Source organism: Mastacembelus armatus, chromosome 24 (assembly GCF_900324485.2).
Source record: "Mastacembelus armatus chromosome 24, fMasArm1.2, whole genome shotgun sequence".
Classification (NCBI taxonomy): Eukaryota; Metazoa; Chordata; class Actinopteri; order Synbranchiformes; family Mastacembelidae; genus Mastacembelus; species Mastacembelus armatus.
In genome coordinates this window covers 10,722,906-10,743,334 of record NC_046656.1, presented here as the reverse complement: position 1 = coordinate 10,743,334, position 20,429 = coordinate 10,722,906, and the positions used below count along the sequence as shown (strand labels likewise).

The 20,429-nt window shown below is 41.4% G+C and overlaps 3 protein-coding genes across 5 annotated transcripts in view; 2 read left to right on the top strand and 1 right to left on the bottom strand.

Moving 5' to 3' along the window:
• Positions 1-5,610: 5,610 nt before the first annotated feature.
• Positions 5,611-7,599, bottom strand: rhov (ras homolog family member V). Its single transcript, XM_026319411.1, has 3 exons — positions 7,263-7,599; positions 6,977-7,035; positions 5,611-6,508 (listed from the first exon to the last, which is right to left on the bottom strand). Exons 1-3 carry the CDS (start codon positions 7,465-7,467, stop codon positions 6,062-6,064), a joined length of 711 nt encoding a protein of 236 aa, XP_026175196.1. The 5' UTR covers positions 7,468-7,599; the 3' UTR covers positions 5,611-6,061.
• A 594-nt stretch (positions 7,600-8,193) lies between these two features.
• On the top strand, positions 8,194-13,954 carry vps18 (VPS18 core subunit of CORVET and HOPS complexes). The gene is made up of 9 exons (XM_026318872.2): positions 8,194-8,619; positions 8,738-8,879; positions 9,061-9,152; positions 9,750-10,000; positions 10,147-10,500; positions 10,585-11,847; positions 12,002-12,211; positions 12,717-12,953; positions 13,083-13,954. Exons 1-9 carry the CDS (start codon positions 8,526-8,528, stop codon positions 13,377-13,379), a joined length of 2,940 nt encoding a protein of 979 aa, XP_026174657.1. The 5' UTR covers positions 8,194-8,525; the 3' UTR covers positions 13,380-13,954.
• Positions 13,955-14,597: 643 nt separating this feature from the next.
• ino80 (INO80 complex ATPase subunit) overlaps positions 14,598-20,429 on the top strand; it is a 32,661-nt gene continuing 26,829 nt past the window's right edge. Inside the window, exons 1-13 of one of the 3 annotated variants that reach the window (XM_026318152.2) lie at positions 14,598-15,023; positions 16,089-16,153; positions 16,583-16,774; positions 17,252-17,409; positions 17,629-17,696; positions 17,928-18,074; positions 18,167-18,287; positions 18,395-18,600; positions 18,751-18,804; positions 18,973-19,176; positions 19,364-19,568; positions 19,972-20,039; positions 20,136-20,369. In XM_026318152.2, coding sequence (XP_026173937.1) covers positions 16,623-16,774; positions 17,252-17,409; positions 17,629-17,696; positions 17,928-18,074; positions 18,167-18,287; positions 18,395-18,600; positions 18,751-18,804; positions 18,973-19,176; positions 19,364-19,568; positions 19,972-20,039; positions 20,136-20,369 — 1,617 coding nt within the window. In that variant the 5' untranslated portion in view covers positions 14,598-15,023; positions 16,089-16,153; positions 16,583-16,622. The remainder of the gene's footprint in view (positions 15,024-16,088; positions 16,154-16,582; positions 16,775-17,251; positions 17,410-17,628; positions 17,697-17,927; positions 18,075-18,166; positions 18,288-18,394; positions 18,601-18,750; positions 18,805-18,972; positions 19,177-19,363; positions 19,569-19,971; positions 20,040-20,135; positions 20,370-20,429) is intronic. The other 2 variants (XM_026318151.2, XM_026318153.2) reach the window with 2 other exon arrangements.

The window sequence follows — 20,429 nt, the reverse complement described above, 5'->3', positions numbered from 1 at the left end:
TCATTTTCACAGTTTTCTAGATTGAGGGTTTTTTTATTCTTTACATTTTTCATAAAACATACATCTCTATAACATTTTTAAAACCAGATTGCAACACGGTTTTAGGACACATCATAGCCAGAAAAGTCCATTTAAGATTACTTTAAGCACACTTCGCTACTTTTTTCATCAAGTTTTTGATGTAAAAAATAAATTCATTATGGGTGGAGCAGCTCACTGGTCCAGTTCTTTAACTACAGTGGATCATTGTCTTTTTTAACACGGAGCAGTCTGGTCATGTAGTGATTATTGTGAAAGTAAATCTATCCCTTTTCCTCCTTCGATGCTGGTGACACAAACAGCCTGAGTAAGCTGATTTACTGTGCTGTGAGTAACCGGACAGCAACAAGTCACTCTCTACTGAACATGTCTAAACACACCTTATCACTCTCTCACAGAGCTGACTGAAACACACAATATCTATTGTCATTAACCAATTAGACTGCATCATGTGTTGGCAAATAGTCAATAGTCCCTGGAAAAGTGTGTGTAAGTGACTGTGTACTTTTTACCAATATGCACGCCTGTCCTATATTCCTGTTCTTATATTTCATGTAACTGTACACTGTGTACATTCGTGCCCCTATGTGAGTGCACGTGTGTGTGTGTACATACACATGTGTCGGGGTGGGTAATATGGGACAACATGGGTTGTGTGGACTTGCACCATGCCCTCACTTGCTTCACTGTCACCATGTGAAGATGTCACAACACCCCCGCCCTGCCTTCCTCATCCCCCAATGCCAGTGTGAGAACACCTCACCCCCTTGATTCCCAGACATGGACACACCCAATGTAGAGTCTCACATCCAATCAAATGAGACACCTCTCATATGCAAACAAGAGTCGGTGTTCCCTCCTAAATATGGCTAACTGTCACTTTTCAAAACCAGGAGTCAAAAACTGACAAGTCCAGGGTCCAACCTCACGTTAAGATGGAGCTTGATAAACAGAATTTTGGCAGGAATTGTTTGAATCCACAGCCAATGTGCATCTCACACTTGGTAATGACTGTTGTCTCACTCCCCACAGCCCCCGACCAGGCCATTCAGCATTTCTCACAACAGATACCTACTGACTTCTTGTAATTCAAATCAGACGGAAGAGATCGCTCCTATTCTGGGCACTGGAAAGATAATACAGCGGTTCACTGGTGATCGACAACAGAATGGGTTGAAAGATGTGTCCTGTACAGAGGACAGTGTATTGATAAGATTGTGACACCTTTAGTGAGCAAAAAATCACTCAGACAGTTTTTTCCTCAGAGAAGCAAACCTGGACATAGTGTGGGCTATACTTGATTTCACAGTAAACACCAGAATGAAGATTTTACAATATCTTTTCCCAGAAGTGTTTACAGAATGGTACTCTTTTTGGTGTGCTATATGTAAAGAAAGCAGCATGCGAATAATATATGATGATACACAAATATACAATCAAAATCTAAAGATTTTTTTGTTTGCACTAATGACATTTGTAGTAGCTATTAGAGCGAACGCACAAGAAGAACATATATACTGATAATTTGTAACACACACACACACATATCTGCAAACATTAGTTTTGAATATGAAAATATTCTTACTAAGAATTTCTAGTATTGTGTACTGCTTATTTGCTGTACTGATTCTTCACCATCTACAGTGTATAATAGTACAGTATTAGAACTGTATTAGTTCTTTGTATTGGTTGTGTTTGCATTGCCAGTTCTTTGAAATTAATCAACGAATAATTGCCTGTGGTCTGTGGATTCAGTGAAAACGTATAAAAACAGCTTTACACCACACACCAATCGTCTCTTTTTACACCATTAGCACACTGCTTTCTCACAGCTTAGTGTCCTGAGCCATCCTGCAGGTCATCAGCAGGACAATGAGGCCTGTTTGAAGTGCTAAACACCTCATCATTCTGCGAGTGTGAAATGGACTCTTCAGCTGTCTCATCTGCAAAGCTGCATGCACTTCAGCTCTACTCTACTTTGATCATGTATGTTGTCACTGTGGGTCACTCTGCAGTCATCATGTGCCTTGATGACTGCAGATTAAGATAAAAGTGGCAAGATACAGCAAAAGGAATCGCACTTGAAAATGCATCGAAGGGCCTAGTGTATTTTAATTTCTGAGACGTAATGCATATCGTAATGCAAAATGAGCAAGGGCTTGTGTTGATCCATGGGTCTGGACTTTGTTTGCAAGTGTTGGAGCTTGTTTGCATATCAGCCATCTTGTGTATTACTCAACTGCATGTATGACAAGCCGAGCAGATTCGTGGAGGCGAACTAAAGCTGCTGACTGTGGGACAGAAATAATTGTTGCTGCCTGCAGGCGCAGCCACACTCAGGAACTGGGACAATTCTCACTGGCCCCGCGCGGCATCGAAACTGACAGTTTATGTTTTGACAGAAATCATGGGCGTTTTTTTTTTTTTCAGTCAACAAACCTGTGCATTTAATGTGACCTGCAGGTTTCCTTTACCTACGCAAACTAACACTGCAAGTGAACTGCATGTGAAACAGGGAAATAGTATGCAAATCAAATGCTTTATAATGATAATACAAGTTTTTGTTTTGTAATTGCTTCCTTAATTTTATCCAGTGTCACCAAATAATGTTACACACACAAATTCACAAGAAGCACACGTACACACAAATAATACATGCTAAAAGTCACAACAGGATTTTTGTTGTTTTTGTTTTTCTTTTTTTTTCCTTTTGCTTGTGTGAAAGAGATACTGGTAGCAATGCCAAGTCTTCCCCAAAGCGTAACTGTTCAAACTGTCAATTTGTATGACCGAGTAACACTAGTGAGCCAATAGGCTTTGTCCGCATCCAGGCAGACCTGTTGGTGCACCTGCTGATTCCCAGGCGTCATTGCCAAACTTCGATTACACTGAAACCCGGCGAGAGTGAAACTGGCCCAGAGCCAGAGGAAGAGCTGGTTGACTGCTTCTGACACAATTACTCTAAGCAGGAGATCCTGAGAGGAGGACCAGCCCTCGGTGTGGAGATGAGAAAAATAGATGACTAACCATAAGAAAAGAAAAAGAGCAGAAGGAGGAGAAGGAACAATTCACTGAACTCCTGGGAACCTAAAACCTGTCCAACATGGCCTTTGCGATTGCTCAATGATTGTACTATGACTGCACAGTGTGTGTGAGTGCCTCTGTTTGTGTCATTTCTGTGTCTATAACCACATTTACTACTGTTTAATAAAAGTTTCCATATTTAGTCGTTTTTGAATCAAATTAAAGGATTTTGCGAAGCATCTGTGTCTGGTCATTGAATGGGAAAAACATAACACTGCTTCAGTAGAAAAGACTCATAAAAAGGACATGACATTCAAATGTGACAGTCAGAGGAGTCTCGTGTCCTGTCTTAACCCAGCACAGCCACATATCAACATGTTGACATCCATAGTGCTCCTGACCTTCACCTGCCCTCACAGAAACCTGAAAATCCCTTACCTTTCTTCAAAACACAGATAAAACACACAGTGTTAAGCAATGCCAACAGGTTCAGCCTTTTTATTAACAGTGGTCATATTTCATAATGTTTCTGTGACTTGAACTAGGCTACCTGAACAACTGAAGGCCTAAAAATGCCTGTCTATATTTAAAAGGTATCTTATTTAAAACCTTAGTCCCATTTTTTGTAATTATGTGCATATTTTTTATCAATATTGCACCAAATGAATTGCTGGGAAATATAGCTCCAACAAAATCTGTTGGGGCAAGACACACCAAAGCCAGACAATCAGACAGGTTGTAAACAAGTCAACACTTTGTGAACACGGGTCATTAGGCCAGGACTTAGGATGTCTCATTTAAACCCACTGATAACAGCCATTCAGACAGAACCCCGCCATAGGCACACTGACTAATGGCAAACAGATTGCTGATGTATTTGGCTGAGTGTGTGTTTCTAATTTTCTTGCTCATCTGTGATTCAGACCAGCTCAGAACAAATGCACTGCAGAGCTGTCAGGCACAAAATGTGTTTTATGAGCAAGCCCTGTCAGATGTAACTTATGTGTCTCCTTGTCACATGCACCCCTCAGTTTAGCATACACAGACCCCATGTTCATTTTGCTCCAGCTCAGTCCAAGTCCATCGGTGAATCTGACCCTGAATGCCACTCTCTAACTCTTTCAAAAAAAGGCACAATCAAACACAGCAATCAGTCACAGCAATGCACTGCCAGACTCCATCAGCAGTCATGTGGATTGCATCAGAATAGGTCGACCCACGGCTGGAGGCCAGAGGTTATTTAACATATCCTTGGCTGGAGAGGTGGTTCAGGAAAGGTACCTGGTGTGTTGATGAGGATTATTCAGACTCCCTGCAGAGAGCAGTGCTCACTACTCACTACTTGTTACTTTTGGTGTCTCTGTTAAAAACTCTTCCCTGAATGTAAAGCAGTGGCTGGCAGACGTGATAAGTGAATGTGAATTGCACAGTTACACTGCAGGTATTCTGTTTTTAAATGACACATAACACCAACAATATCACTTGCACTTCATTTATTTGCATCGCATCACTTGGACATGTAAATGAGATACACAGCTTAGAGAGGGAGATGGTAAATCGCCATCAGTGATACAACTTTGAACAAAAACTGTTCTGTGAATCACATTAATGCATTTAAAATCCATGCCTTATCTAATTTTTCATAAACACAAACATGAGAAATAAACTGTTTTAACAAACAGAATAGGATATACATTAAACTGACTTCTATAAGAAGCATAGTAAAACCTAACCCTGGTGGTTTTGATCACTTATATACACTTGTACAGTATATCCACCAGATATCATTACATTGGACTGTATATGATTTTCTTTTGTACAAGGCTTTTTTTAAAAGTGGTTTTCTTTGTACTGACACTCACACAGACACTGGTTAGCGTCCCTTAACTCTGTACACACTTGGCTATTGAGTAGATAAGGAGTGTATGAGCATATAAACAAAGAGGAGTGAATTAAAAAAGCCAGGATAGTGGTGGTGGTCTGAGGATCAGCAGGGGGGAAGTCGAGACTCCTGCAGTGCTTTCTTTTACAGATGCTGATTGATGAGAGGCAGGAACAAAAAGCCAAAGCTTTCTGCACTCATGCAACTTTTCACCTCAGAAAGAAGGATTTTCAAACAGGTTCCTGTGCCAAACTGAATAGCCAAACAAAAGAAATACATTTGTCTAAAAAAAGTCCTCCTGCTGTGCTTCTTTTTCATAAAAATTAAGATAAAGGTCTAATCAAAATCAATGTCAGCAAAGATAGGCCTGTTACCTGGTTAACACAAAGGCCTCAAAGTACCTGCCCAAACCGGCCAGGGAAGCTTTCACACAGAGGTAAGAATGAGGCACCTCGCACTGCAACCTCGACTTGCAGCTTCTGCATATAAATAGGCTGGGACAGTCAGACAGCAAGGACACATCAGAGACGTGGCTAACGCCCATCTGCTCACACACGGCCCTGACACTTTCTGTTTCTCTCTTACACTGAAACGCTGCAGTTGGTAGCAAAGCACACCATGCAAATTCAGAGCATTTACATGACGGCCTGATTTTCTGTCTGTGGCTGTGTGTTCATCAAGTGAGCTTGATTTGATCACCTCCTCCAAAGTTTCAATCTACCTCTTTGTTCTCTCAGATGGCACACCAGTGCTTTGTGCACTTCAAAGTGTATTTATATGTATTTCCCCTTGCCGTGGAACAATCAAACATTTTGAATATAATGTAAACAACACCAGTGTCCTGAGTCTGTCCGCTGGAGTGTGAAACCAAACTCAGGCTGAGAATGACCCTGAATCCTCTCTGCTGTCTCCACCGATGGATGTCAGTTCCCAACGTTCGTTGTGCTCATGTCTTGTTTCCCTTGCCCCTTTTGGCATCTCAGGATACACCAAACCAAAAACCTCACAGGGAAATATGATAAACTGCCACAAATGGGAACTGTCCATAATAAAAAAGTCAACAATTGAAATAAATATCGTTTTTGTCCACAACCCACAGGGTTAACAAGTCTGAGCTCAGATGAAGCAGAAGAACTTCTTCCAGCTGCATCTGGAGAAAGCTTTGGTGCGCCTGTCAGAAAACCTCCTCTTCTTGTTCTTGCGTGCTTTGTTCTTAATGGCAGCAAAGATGGCTGCATCAAACGCCTCCTTCAAGTTCTTCTGCGTGAGTGACGAACACTCTATGTAGTCTGTAGCCCTGATCTTCTCCACCAGGCTTCGCGCCCGAGAGCTCAGGACAGGTTTGACGTTAGATTTGTCCAGGTTGATGAGGACATTCACGTCCAGTAAGAGGTCCGACTGTGTCCCAACGAGGACAATGGGAGCGGTTGGGTTATAAGCCCGAATCTCCGGAACCCACTTCTTGGTAATGTTGTTAAATGAGGTGGGGTTGACCATGCTGAAGCACAGAAGGAAGACATCCACATGGGCATAGGATAGAGCCCTGAATTCATCAAATTCCTCCTGAATGAGACATAAAGACAAACATCACGTGTTAGTGCCAATCAGACTACGTACAGACAAGTTTGAGAAATGAGTGAAACACACTGAGTCATGACAGTGTCAAGTAAAGATCATCCATTAACACACATGGTGAAATCTTGGGACTGAGTCATGCTGGATCAATCAAGGATGTGACAGATTGTACCTTCACAGATGCTCATTTCATACACACACACACACACATCAAATCAAACCCCACACCCATATCAATACACAATACTAAAACTCATATCCCATTAAATGTTATTGTGTTTTGTTATAAATTATAAAGCCTTTGAGTAACAAATATGTTACAAAATTATTTGATATGACAAAGCTCAGATAATAATTTACAGCTAAAGACTGAATCCTGAGAAAACCAGCCAATAAAAACCACATTATTATTATCTACATTTTCTCAAAAAATAAACAAACAACTGATAGTCTTACCTGTCCAGCAGTATCAAGAAGCTGAACTTTGACCGGAGATCCTTCTACTTGGACCTGGCCTGTTGGAAACCATATAATATGAACGAGTTAGTTTTAATGTAGTTTATTTAATTTCACACGTTTGAAATTCACAATAACAAGTTTATAATAAAGCTCTGTTTCCAAATGATTCTTGGGTTCAGTGTCAGTAAGGTCACACTGCGGACTCGTCCACACTGTCTGGAAAATTTGTTCATGCAAAAAGTTAATTAATTAAAAAATTAAAATCTAAATTCAGATGACGCACCTGAGAAGACGTCAAAGCCTGTCTGTTTGTATTCTGACGGGTACCCATTGGAGGTGTAGCTGACAATCATACTGGTCTTCCCGACGGCTCCGTCTCCCACCAGCATACAGCTGATAACATCTGGATCCAGCTCATCTTCCCGGGTCAGCCCGCAAGCGGAAGGTACTCGGGACTCGTGGTAAAAGTAATCCATGTGAGGTGGCATGTCGAGCCGCGCGTAAAACTTCAGGCTGTGCGGATTCTCCTCCTGTCTGTCAGTCCGGGAGACTAGATATTCTGATGAGAGTCGGCTGAGTAGTCAGGATCTCATTCCGCCGAGCTGACTGTGCTCCTCCGACTGCAGAGAGACATGTGAGGGGAGGGATGGCTTTAGGACGAGTTTGAGCAGGTACTGATTTGCATAGACACTCCCACGGACAAAATAAAATAGATGCTTCCGAGAAAACACTATTAGATAGATAGATAGATAGATAGATAGATAGATAGATAGATAGATAGATAGATAGATAGATTTTTATCAATTTTATTGAAATTGATGACTAAAAACTTTGAACTTAAACTCTTATTGTTTTAATTTGTGTTTTTTAGAGTTTTAAATCACATAATTTATCTTGGATTACATTTTATTTCATTTCTGAATGTTATTTGCTACTGAGACAAATGTCAAACATCTATACCGTGGTAATAGGCTACTGTCTTGTTTATAAAGTCATTGTATGATAAATCATTAAAAGATAGATTAGGAGAATAAAAAGAAATGGTATTTGCTTGTACAATAAATGATTCTGATTAAAATACTGTCACTGAGGCACAATGAGCCTGCTACTTTCTTCAACAGAACCAGTTTGTGTACAATCTCTGCTCCAAATGTGGGTGAACTGCGCCCCCTAGTGTCAGAGCAGGGCGGCACACTGAATGTAGTCACATGATTCCGATGTCACCTGATTATCCGAGTCCACCCTGTGTTTGCAGTAGGAAGCTGCGCTAGCTGTTACGATAGCATGGACGATTTAAATTTCATATGCTTCATGTTTGTTTATGCTGCATTGTGACCCGTCTATGTTTTTATTCTGGGTTTATTATATTTATTTTACAGACAGGAAGTAGGCCTGTGAATCGTTGGCGGGGGGAAGTTAAGATAGCTAACCGCTAATGTTAGCTATCTGTTTAGTCATGTCGTCTTAGGGCTGACTGTTGACAAATAACCTTTTAAACCTACAGAACATTCATTCACAGCGGGCGATTAAAAAGGTACATTCACCCATGTCTTCAATTATGGACGAATACGAGCACTCGCAAAACAGTGCGCAGCCGCCCAGCCGCCTGTCAAGTGCCAACATCGGGCTAACACATTCGGGTAGGTCGCCCTGCTCTCTGGAGGTGCTTCGTCTGGTTTGCTAACGTTACATACAAAGATTATGACTATCAGCGTATCAGGTTGTCATTTTGTTGAAACAACCGTTCTCTCACCACAGGTTTTGTGAATGTGAGACTTGAGGAAGAGAAACCGATATTCAACAAGCAAAGGATCGATTTTACCCCGCCAGAGAAGATAAACCATCTCGCAGTCTGCAACAATCAACTCTGCATGAGCCTGGGAAAGGACACACTGCTGAGGCAAATGAGGCTCTCACAAGCACTTAAAACACTATCAGTGGTCACTGTCGTTTTGATTGGATTAGTTTGGGTGAAGGGCTTTTTGTGATTAGTATCGATCTGTTGTTAACTAGGATCTATTTGTGTTTATAGCAGCAGATACGAGACGATGATACTTATGTTTTCATGTTGTCTTATACAGGATTGACTTGGCCAAGCCTGATCAGCCTAATCAGATTGAATTAGGAAGGAAAGATGACAGTAAAGTACACAGACTTTTCCTGGACCCAACCGGTGAGACAAAAATATTCCTCATAGGTCACAATTAAATGACTGAATTACCATAATGTTTATTCATTTGAAAAAAACAAAACATTGAAATATCAGCAGAAACAGTTTGGACTTGTTCTGGTGAGCCCCTGACAACATATGTTAATTGGAGTTAATCAGCAGCAACATTGAATAACCTAAGATAGAATAATTAGATTCATATTGTTTATTTTGATGTGCCTCTTACCATGTTGTTTAGTGCTGGCTATGTTTTTAAGGATGGATTTTTAATAGAATTTGCATTGTGGACTGTATTGGGCTGCTGCTGCGCATTTTCATTAGAAATAAAGTTTTTTTTCTCTCTTTTTCATCCGCTGTACACTGTTCAGTAACTGGGTTTACTGTAGCTATTTATAAGGGTAAGAAGTATGGGAATATTACCACCCACAAAACCTGTGCATCATATGGCCTAGCCTGGAAAACAGCAAAATTAATTAATTAATTAAGTTCTTGAGTTAAACACCTGGTTGCTACCCGATTTATAAAATTGCTGTAGCAGTGTCATGGTTATGATTCGCTAACAACAGCAGGGATATCTTCATCCATATTTTCCCGTTGCAGGCTCCCATCTGCTGATCAGCCTGAGCACCAGCGAGTGTCTCTACCTCAACAGGAACACCCAGAAGGTCCGCAGTCTGTCCCGCTGGAGAGGCCACCTCATCGAGAGCGTGGGCTGGAATAAGCTGGTGGGCAATGAGACCAGCACTGGACCTCTCCTGGTTGGCACCAGTCAAGGCATCATCTTTGAGGCTGAGATCTCTGCAAATGAGGGCGGCTTGTTCAACACCAACCCAGATCAGTATTTCAGACAGGTCAGAAAATGTTTTGTTGTTGTGTACATGAGATGTGTGGTGGTATTTTACAGTTTGTCCATATTTCTGTAACCAAAAACAGCAGAATTACTGACTTACATGTTTTATTTATTCCCAAACACTACCACATTCTTATTCTGGGGCAGGTCCACTCCCTGGAAGAGGATGGGAAGCCAGCACCAGTCTGCTGCTTGGAGGTGGAACGTGGCCTCGAGAACAAGTACTTCATTATTGCTACTACCCGCAAGAGGCTGTTCCAGTTTGTGGGTAAGGTGGCGGAGGGGTCAGAGCAACAAGGCTTCAGTGCCATCTTCAACCAGAACCAGGACCTGCTACCCAGTTTCCAGGAGTTTCCAGCTAACATGGGCTACAGCGAGATCACTTTCTACACCTCAAAATTGCGTACCTCCCCTAAGGCATTTGCTTGGATGATGGGTAATGGAGTTCTTTATGGCCAGCTGGATTATGTCAGGCCTGATTCCTTGCTAAGTGATGTGCAGGTAAATGTCTGTGTATCGATAATGTTTAGTTCTGTTCTGTCCACATTTAACACTTACTTTGCCCATGTTATTCTCTAACAACAGGTATGGGAGTACACCCCAGACATTGACCTCAATCTTAAGAAGCCCATCTCCATTGTGCTGACACAGTTCCATTTTCTGCTCTTGCTCCATGACCGAGTCAAAGCCATCTGCACTCTAAATGGACAGGTGGTATATGAGGATGTGTTTCCAGATAAATTTGGCAGCCTCAAGAAGATGATCAAGGATCCAGCTGGTGGGTTGGTGTGGATCTACACAGAGAGGGCAGTTTTCCGATACCACATCCAGCGTGAGGCCAGGGATGTCTGGCAGATGTACATGAGCATGAATAAATTTGATCTGGCCAAGGAGTACTGCCGCGACCGGCCTGAGTGCATGGACATGGTGCTGGCCAAGGAAGCCGAGCACTGCTTCCAGAATAAGCGATACCTGGAGAGCGCCAAATGCTATGCGCTGACGCAGAACTATTTTGAAGAGATAGCACTCAAGTTCATCGAAGCCAAACAAGAAGAAGCCTTGAAGGAGTTCTTACTGAAGAAATTAAGTAATTTGAAACATAATGAGAAAACGCAGATTACCTTGCTTGTCACCTGGCTAGCAGAGCTCTACCTGAACCGCCTTGGGCAGCTGGAGAGCGATGGCAACAATGTCATTTTTAAGGAGACCCGTGATGAGTTCAGACAATTCCTCAACAGCTCCAAGCACAAAGAATGCTTGTTCAACAACCGCAGTACCATCTATGACCTGCTGGCCAGTCACGGCAACGTAGAGGACATGGTCTACTTCTCAGTAGTCATGCAGGACTATGAAAGAGTGATCTCCCACTACTGCCAACATGATGACTACTGCGCTGCCCTGGACGTGCTCTCCAAACACTGTGATCAGAAGCTTTTTTACAAGTTCTCCCCTGTTCTCATGCAGCATATACCAAAAAAAGTGGTAGATGCGTGGATCCAGATGGGCAAGAGGCTAGACCCAAAGAAGCTCATCCCAGCGCTCATGAATTACAGCCAGATGGGCAGCACCCAGCAGATAGGTGAAACAATCCGCTACATGGAGTTCTGCGTGTATGAGCTCAATGTGAAAGAGGAGGCAATCCACAACTACCTGCTGTCCCTCTATGCAAAATATAAGCCGGACTCTCTACTGTGGTATCTGGAACAGGCCGGTACACATCCATCAGAGATCCACTATGACCTGAAATATGCTCTCAGGTTGTGTGCTGAACATGGGTACCTACGTGCCTGTGTCCTCATTTATAGGATTATGGAACTCTATGAGGAGGCAGTGGATCTTGCTTTACAAGTAAGTGATATTTGAATTCAAATATCAATGAGTCACAAAACCTTGATATTCTAAACAGATCAATATCCAGATTTCAAAAGCAATTCCTGTTATCTGTAGTGTTTAACAAAATCTTACAAGTGCTTCTAAATGATGATGTATTTATTGCCCCTAGGTAGATGTTGACTTGGCCAAGTCTTGTGCAAATCTGCCTGAGGATGATGAGGAGCTGAGGAAAAAGCTTTGGCTGAAGATTGCCCGTCATGTGGTGGAAGAGGAAAAAGATGTAAAGAAAGCCATGAACTGTCTGTCCAGCTGCAACTTGCTCAAAATTGAAGACATCTTGCCCTTCTTCCCAGACTTTGTCACCATTGACCACTTTAAGGTTTGTATCAGAGTATTTCACATGTATTCTTTTGAAGAATATATATTAATTCTCCAGTGGTCAGTCAATTTTTCGATTAGTTGATGTGCAGATAATTAATACGCACCTTTTGAAAATTCATATTTTGTCATTTTCTAAGCAATTATCCCAAACATTTGCTCATTCCAGTTTCTAGTGATTTTATGCTTTTCTTTGTTTTACATGAAGGTAAAACTGAATATCTTTGGAGTTCTGGACAGAACATGGTGTAATAATACAAGTTATTTAAAGATGTCACCTTGACAAATAGGAAATTCAAGGAAATTCAAGTTATTTTTGGACATTTTATAGATAAATTGATTCAACTAATAAAAAAATCAGCAAATTAACTGGAAAAAAAATAATGTTGTTAGTTCCACTCCTAATTTAGTTAAATACATCAGTGCATGATTGACCTAAATGCAGAAAGTGTAGAATGTTGCTTCTAATCGATGCAATTTATTGTCTATTCATCATGGTTTCTCAGGAGGCCATTTGCAATTCCTTGGGGGCGTACAACCAGCACATCGAAGAGCTGAAGCAGGAAATGGAGGAGGCCACAGAAAGCGCTAAACGCATTAGAGAAGACATTCAGGAAATGAGGAACAAATATGGTGTAGTGGATTCCCAAGAAAAGTGTGCATCTTGTGACTTTCCATTGCTTAACAGGCCCTTCTATCTTTTCCTGTGTGGTCACATGTTCCACTATGACTGCTTGTTCCAGGTAACCTTTTTATAAAATGTATCAACTCCACTTTGAACCTTTATTCTGATCATACATAATGACATTTTCTGAACAAGTTCTATGTAGTAATAATTCACATATGTCCCTTTTCTTGTTTCTTTCGTCCAGGAAGTGACTCCTCACCTGTCGGCCTTTAAACAGAGTCGTCTGGAGGAGCTGCAGAAAAAGCTGGCAGCAACCACACAATCCTCCAAGTCACGCCACCGCCCAGTGCCCAAGGATGAAGGAGACAGTTCCAGTCTGGGAAAGGGCAATGCAGGAACAAGCCGCGAGCAGATAAAATCAGACATTGATGACATCATTGCATCTGAGTGTGTGTACTGTGGCGAACTGATGATCCGATCCATTGACAAGCCTTTCATTGATCCACAGAAATTTGAGGAGGAGAAATCCAGCTGGCTATGAATGAGGCCTCCTCTTTTCTGTGTGAAAAAGAGACAGATGTAAAGCCCACCATGTCAATAAAACTGCATCATCTAGACCCATTCAGTGACTGATTGTCTGTTGGTAGTGCCTACTGCTGAAAACTGTGCCGGCTTCATTTGTTCTTTACAGAATACACTTATGTCAGCAGTGTTTAAAGCTGATTTAAAGACATTTGCACTTTGAATGGGAGTGTTTACTGAAAGAAGGATATGAATATATATTGTGGTTGTTGCTGCCTGATGATATAGTGATGTGAATTAACACCAAGACCGTACAGTGCATATAATGTGCCTGAGCCTCTGATTTCATTTTTCCAAGAAGATTCAAGAGCTGGAAATATATATAACTACACTGTACATCTATTAACTACATTAGGTTACGCCATTGGGTCCATTGAAATCATAACTTGCAGCTACGCAATATCTGTATGTCTTTAGCTCAGCTTAATTTCTCTGTGTGTCTGACAGCTAATGCGGGGCAGATAAACTGTTATTTCATTCCATTCACTGTTTTGCAGCTCAGTTGTGGCACATTAAAGCTTGGCAGTGCTGGTGGACTGAGTATTTTTATTGTTGAAACACAGCAAATTATTGAACAAATTATATTACTATCCACACCAATTATCATATTTTTACAAGAGGCCATCTACAGGTCCCTGGAGAAGTAAAATGAAATAAAAATAATACATTAGCACACTGGGAAGATGAAGCAGGACATGGAAAGTCCACAAGTGTGCAATATAATACTCCCTATGTAATTCAAACGTGCAGCTGTGGGAAATAATGGCAGCATCATCGGAGCATGCTCTTTGATGAAAATTTTGTGTATATTATATAATCAGATAACGCTAGATACTTTATTAATCTCCCATGGGTTAAATTCAGATTTATCAAAATTATAACCACTGTAAATAACTAAATGTATCATAAATATGTAAATAAAAATACGCACACGATTTAAAAAAAATCAAGCTCTCTGATAGCATCTAAAATGAAAAAAAATAATTGTGTAAAATGTAAAACTTCCTGTCGGTATCTAAACTGCCCCACCATCAGTTCCCTTCTGATGACGTAAGACGTAGCTCGGTAATCTTCGCTGAAAGCAGACACTATTAATCGTGATCGGAAATTAATCGATGCGTTTGTATTAGTTGGACATATAACACCCAAAAATGACATCTATGGTGGATATGTACTTGCCTTCATGAGCTAAAGACACCTTTAGTATTTCTTATCGCAGTCACGTCCTCGCATATACCGACGAAGGAGGGTCTCTCGCTCTGCGTTTGATTGAAATGCCTGCTCCTTGCTGTATCCTCGCCATGGCGTCGTGTCTCTGCTCTCTCAGTAACAGAAAGTGGCCGCCTCTCTGCTGTTGCTGCCGACTCAAAGCTCACAGACTCGCTCGGCGCCTCAAACCGCCATTTTGGAGTCAGAGAAGCGAGAGTCGGCAGCAGCGAGGAGAGAGACGAAAAGGGGGACACGGGGCCGAGGTGAGACCCTCCGTGGTGGTTGTTATGGCGAAGGAGCAATGGGGGAAGATGGCCGGGAGGGAGAAAGAATTAAAACATGGGGATCATTCGTTCACCAGGCAACCGAGTCCTCGCTCGTGTCCGCGACAAGGGTACGAGAGGCGCGGGCGGAGGGCCTTGCTGTTGCTCTATCGCAACTATCCTGCTAAACAATCGCCATTAAACTGAAATCATATCTTAATACATTGTTTAGGCAGGGAGGTGGTGGCCTTAAAGAGACAGGGCCGATTTGAATACTTCATATTAACGGCGCGTGTCGAAACGTCTGTTTGATAAGCTAACGTTAACGATGAAGCGCTAGCTAGCGCTACATTAGAAACGCGATAGCAAGGAGTTACCCGTCCTTTTAGGACAAACAGCTACAAATGTGAACTGATAGCTTTAGCGTAGCTAGTTAACTTAAACCTGTAAGCTGTGTATACCAGCACTTTGACCTCTTACTAGCGTTGATCGTAGGCCGATCACCACATAGCGAGGCGGCTAGCGGCCGTTAGCTTGCATGCTACAACCCAGTGCACCATCCAAGGTTAGCTAGCCAGCGACACCCGGCTAATGCTAGCTTGGCTCTGCTAGCTAGCTAACATAACGTCGAGATATTAAAAGTGAAATAAATATTTCGAAATAAGACAGCTTTCCATTTGTCTTTGTTTAGGAAAGAAGACCAGACACATATAAGAGGAAGTGTAGTTGTTGCAGGGACTCGTTAATATGTAATGAGTAGTAATTACAGAAGATAACTGATTTAGTTGTCAAAACAATAATATACGCACTTGGAATCAAATGAAAAGGCTGAATCATATTTACAGTAGAATTGGTGAAATGTAATTCTTCACATTTTATGTGATTCAGTCTGATCTTTATTATGAGTAGCAGGTTGCCTAATATGAAAATGGTATGCAATATATTGGCCCAGATATCTTAATTTTGGGTAGGATAGGGAAAGCATGAAAAAACACAGGCTAGCCAATACAAGTATTTACATTTCATAGATGGAGGAACATGGTGTACCATTTAAATACATAATACTGTTCCAGGAGCTGACAATAAAACAATCCTTATAAATACAAAACATGAAAGAACACTAGCCCTGCTTAAAAACACTTTTCACACTCGTCATTGGGGCATCACTATGTGACTGGGTTTTGCTTATTTTGCAGAGTTTTTCACCTTTGTCTGATCATTAATCTCGGAATCAAGAACAAGGATGTCTTTTTCTGAGAAGGTAGGTTCGCTGTGTTTATGGTAAACAGTGAGCTAACGCTAGTACTACTCTGCATGTCCAGCCATTGGCATAATCTAATGTTTGGAATAAATGGCTGTGACAACATCTGAGATGTGGGTGGAGATAGAGAGGTCTGAAATCAGCCTGGAGTAAGAGGATCAGCCACATCACAGAGCTGATTTAGCCCTGAAAGTCTGGATTGTGAAAAATTAAAGCAAAAACTAAACTTTTGGTTCAGCTTAACTAAGTCGACTCTGGACAGCAATTCACAATTCTCTAGAGTGGTGTGAACCTTCATACTTACTTTCAGGTGAAACACATCAGGGCCTCAACTCTCCCATAGTTTAAAATGTCCTGTGCTGCTCATTCTGAACCTGAGCTATTTGCCTATACTAATCTTTCTACCTCTTCTTTCATTTCTGTTTTCAGTAAAAGTTCCTGTCCTGCTGGGTGGAGGTGTCTTTGCTGCATGGCGTCAGAGCAGGGTGGCCGACTAGAGGTTGGGGCATCAGGGAGCTCTGGCCTGGCCAGACCTCTCTACCTGCAGTGTTTAGAAAGATCCCTAAGGTTGGACAGTTTCCTGCGCCATTCTGCTGCCATCTTCAACAGAGACATTACCAGGTAAAGACTAAAGAGATTTAAGGGTGTGTGCACACACATTTCACTCTCTGACTTAACAACTGGTTTGTTCCAGGGCACATTTAAATATGGTTCTTCTTGGATGTAAATATTAGTACTGTAAATCCAGTTTTGCTCTTATGCAGTTGAACTAATTACATTGAATTTAATAACATTAATTTCATTTAATAAATCATATATTTAATTTAATGACATTAATAGCAAAGTGCATCTTCTGTTCTGTTTGTGGACGTAACTGTAATGTTAAACTAACAAAAGTTTTATTTCAGATCGACTTGTGCTATTTTTAGTTTAAATCCAGTATATCAAGTCAATAGTATCTAATGGTCTAGCACAATATGACTCCCCTGACATGGGTGCAGTGTTTCTACCACCAGGCACATCTCCAAGGTGAAGAATACATACAGTATGCTCAAGGATCCATACTGAGCTCACATCTGCATATTTCTCATCTTATAGTGATGACAGTGATGATAGTGATGGTGCACTGGGGATGGGGCTATCCCTGGACTCCTCCACTCAACATACAGCTTTGGCAGTGAAGAGTGAGTCATGTGAGCAGGGGGATCAGTTGGCTGAGGGCAAACCCCTAAACGGAGTTCTGCTGCAAGGTAAAGGTAAGATACATGTACTTTTCACTGCTGCCCCTTCCTGTTCCTTTTACCTTTACTCATGCAGACCTTCATCATGTCATGCAGACAACGAGAATTTATTTGCATGTTACTACAGTGCTACAGTTACTTGTTAATGGAAGATATGATTCATATATAGTCATTTATTCATATCACATTTATATTTACATATGAGATGTTTTTTCCTCTCTGTAATCCCTACAGAGCAAAAGGCAGATAAAACAAGCCTCTACAACTTCTCCAGGTTGAAGAAGAACAGGAAATGGCTCAAGGTATTTTCTAAACACATTTTCTCTCATACTGCAAATTTGTGCATTTAGTTGATTTATTGGATTAAACAATTCAACAGACAACTCTACAGCTACAGCCCTACTCTTAACAGTTTCCCTCTTTATATCTGCTTATTTATAACATTTCACTGCAGTGTTCACCACCTTTCTTACACATTATATGTCACATGATCTGATCTTCTTGTAGTTACATTCCTCCTCTGTCTCCTGCAGAGTATCCTCTTGAGTGATGACACCACAGACTCAGACACAGACTCCGATGACTCTGATTTCAGTTTGTCACGGGAGGAATTGCATGATATGCTCAGGCTGCATTGTTACACCAGGCAGCATCAGAGCAAATTCCACTCTGACCAGGAGGTAAAAATGCACATACATATACAAGTAATACCACAAATGTGTTTTTGAAAACTCATCATATTTTTTTCTATCTGTGTATGTCTTTCCTGTAGCTTCATCAGTATCAGTATTACAGTACTGGGCTCCTCTCTACTCATGACCCCTTCTATGAGCAACAACGCCACCTTCTGGGCCCAAAGAAGAAGAAGATCAAAGATGAAAAGAAATTTAAGGGTAAAGACAAAAAAAGAATCTCTGGAATATCTAGAGCCATGGTCACTTTACAGCTGGCAATCAAAGCTTTCTTTTTTTTATTTGTTTGACTTTCACTGTTTTGTCAGGCAAACTGAAAAAGGTGAAAAAGAAGAAGAAACGTGGAGAGGGAGAGTTTCTGGATGAGGGGCATCCTTATACCACCAAGATCTTCGCAAAGTTTTCCCATGATGCCCCGCTGCCCGTGGTGAAGAAGAAACATCTCACAATTGAGCAGCTCAATGCACGGCGACGTAAGGTCTGGCTCACCATTGCCAAAAAGGAGATCCCCAAGGTCAGTATGCAAGACATTGATTAAAAAATATGGTCAAAAGATAATACTCATGATTATGTCATGAGTATTACCTCATGTCATTTTGGTGAAATAGTCACTTTTTTCTCAGGTTTATTAGTTCTAATAGTCCTAATTACACTCATTTTGCAGACTTTTAAGCAGAAGACCTCTGCCAAGAACCTAGTACTGACCAATGCTAAAAAGGTAAGTCAAGTGTAAACATTTCTGATTTTACATTACTGAAGTCTTTTTTCTGAAAAAACTGTAAAATAATCTTGTCAAAAATAGCTGCACCAACCCTTTATTTCTTAATCGTGCAAGAGTAAATTGTAACTGAAGTAGAACATCTAACCTCGGTTTTGTTTGCCGCAGCTGGCTCATCAGTGTATGCGAGAGGTTCGGCGTGCAGCTATCCAGGCCCAGAAGAACTGTAAAGAGACGTTACCTCGGGCTCGCCGGCTCACCAAGGAGATGATGCTGTACTGGAAGAAATACGACAAAGTGGAGAAGGAGCACAGGAAGAGGGCAGAGAAAGAGGCCTTGGAGCAACGTAAACTGGACGAGGAGATGAGAGAAGTAGGTGGAATGGATGCTGCTGTCTTAAGAGTTGCCTCACTTGGCTTTTGCTTTCTACAGCAAATTTTTTATGGCTGAATTGCGTCAATATAAGTTTTGAAAACATATAAATGCATTTAGCCTTTGAGCAGATTACACTTTGGGCATCCAGATTTTTATTTACATGTTTTTTTTCTTCTTTGAACAGGCAAAGCGACAGCAACGTAAATTAAATTTCCTCATCACTCAGACAGAACTGTATGCTCATTTCATGAGTGGTAAAGCCAGTACAGGAGGTCCAGGTGGAGATGCTGCTCAAGAGGAAATCCTGAGAAAGCTTGAAGATACTACGACGCAGAGACAAATAGACATTGGAGGAGGCGTAATGGTCAACATGGGACAGGAGGATTATGGTATGAACGGTTCAGTCAAGTTAATTATGGTAGGGGATTAGAATCGATTAGTAGCTAAAACTCAATATTGATGTTTAACATTTATATCTCATGAGGCCCTTTGTGAAATGAAATGCCAAATGGAGTAGTTTTTTTAAAATGTCTTCCCTCATTAGCCTCCTTTTTATCTATGGATTGTTTTTCCTTTATTTTCATCTGCATAGTTTGAATGTGCTGTGGAGCAGCAGGGGTATTTCTGCAGTCAACTATCAAACATATGAAGCAGGAAAATACTTTCTTCCAGGGTTTCTGTGTTTTGGACATTGTTGAATTTTTGGCAATATGCTTTTGTGTACGTGAAAGACATATACGATTGAATTAGTTTCTGTACTTTTATGCAAAAGGTCAATGTATCCATTTTTAGATAGTGAATACTACAAGAGCCAAGCCCTAAGGAATGCCAAAGAGGCCTACCAGATTCATCAAGAGAGAGTAAGTAGAAACATGCACAGCCTCACAGGTGTCTTTATCCTACACACACGCTATACCCTGTTGATGCTGTGTTAATCTCCAAACGTCTCCCTGTAGACGCGAATGTTTGACGAGGAGGCGAAGGACAGTCGCAGCGCGTCTCTACACGCAGCTGGCGGGTTACTCATGGGCACCAGCCTGGGAAGTGTTTGTGGGTTTGGGGAGAGCTACAGCCTTTCAAACCCATCCATCCAGGCAGGTGAAGACATTCCTCAACCCACCATCTTCAATGGGAAACTCAAGGGTTACCAACTTAAAGGCATGAACTGGCTGGCCAACCTCTATGAACAGGTACCCATGTTTGTGAAACTTTATGCAGAGTTGCAGGGTTGGTTTTTGTGTTCCAGGCAA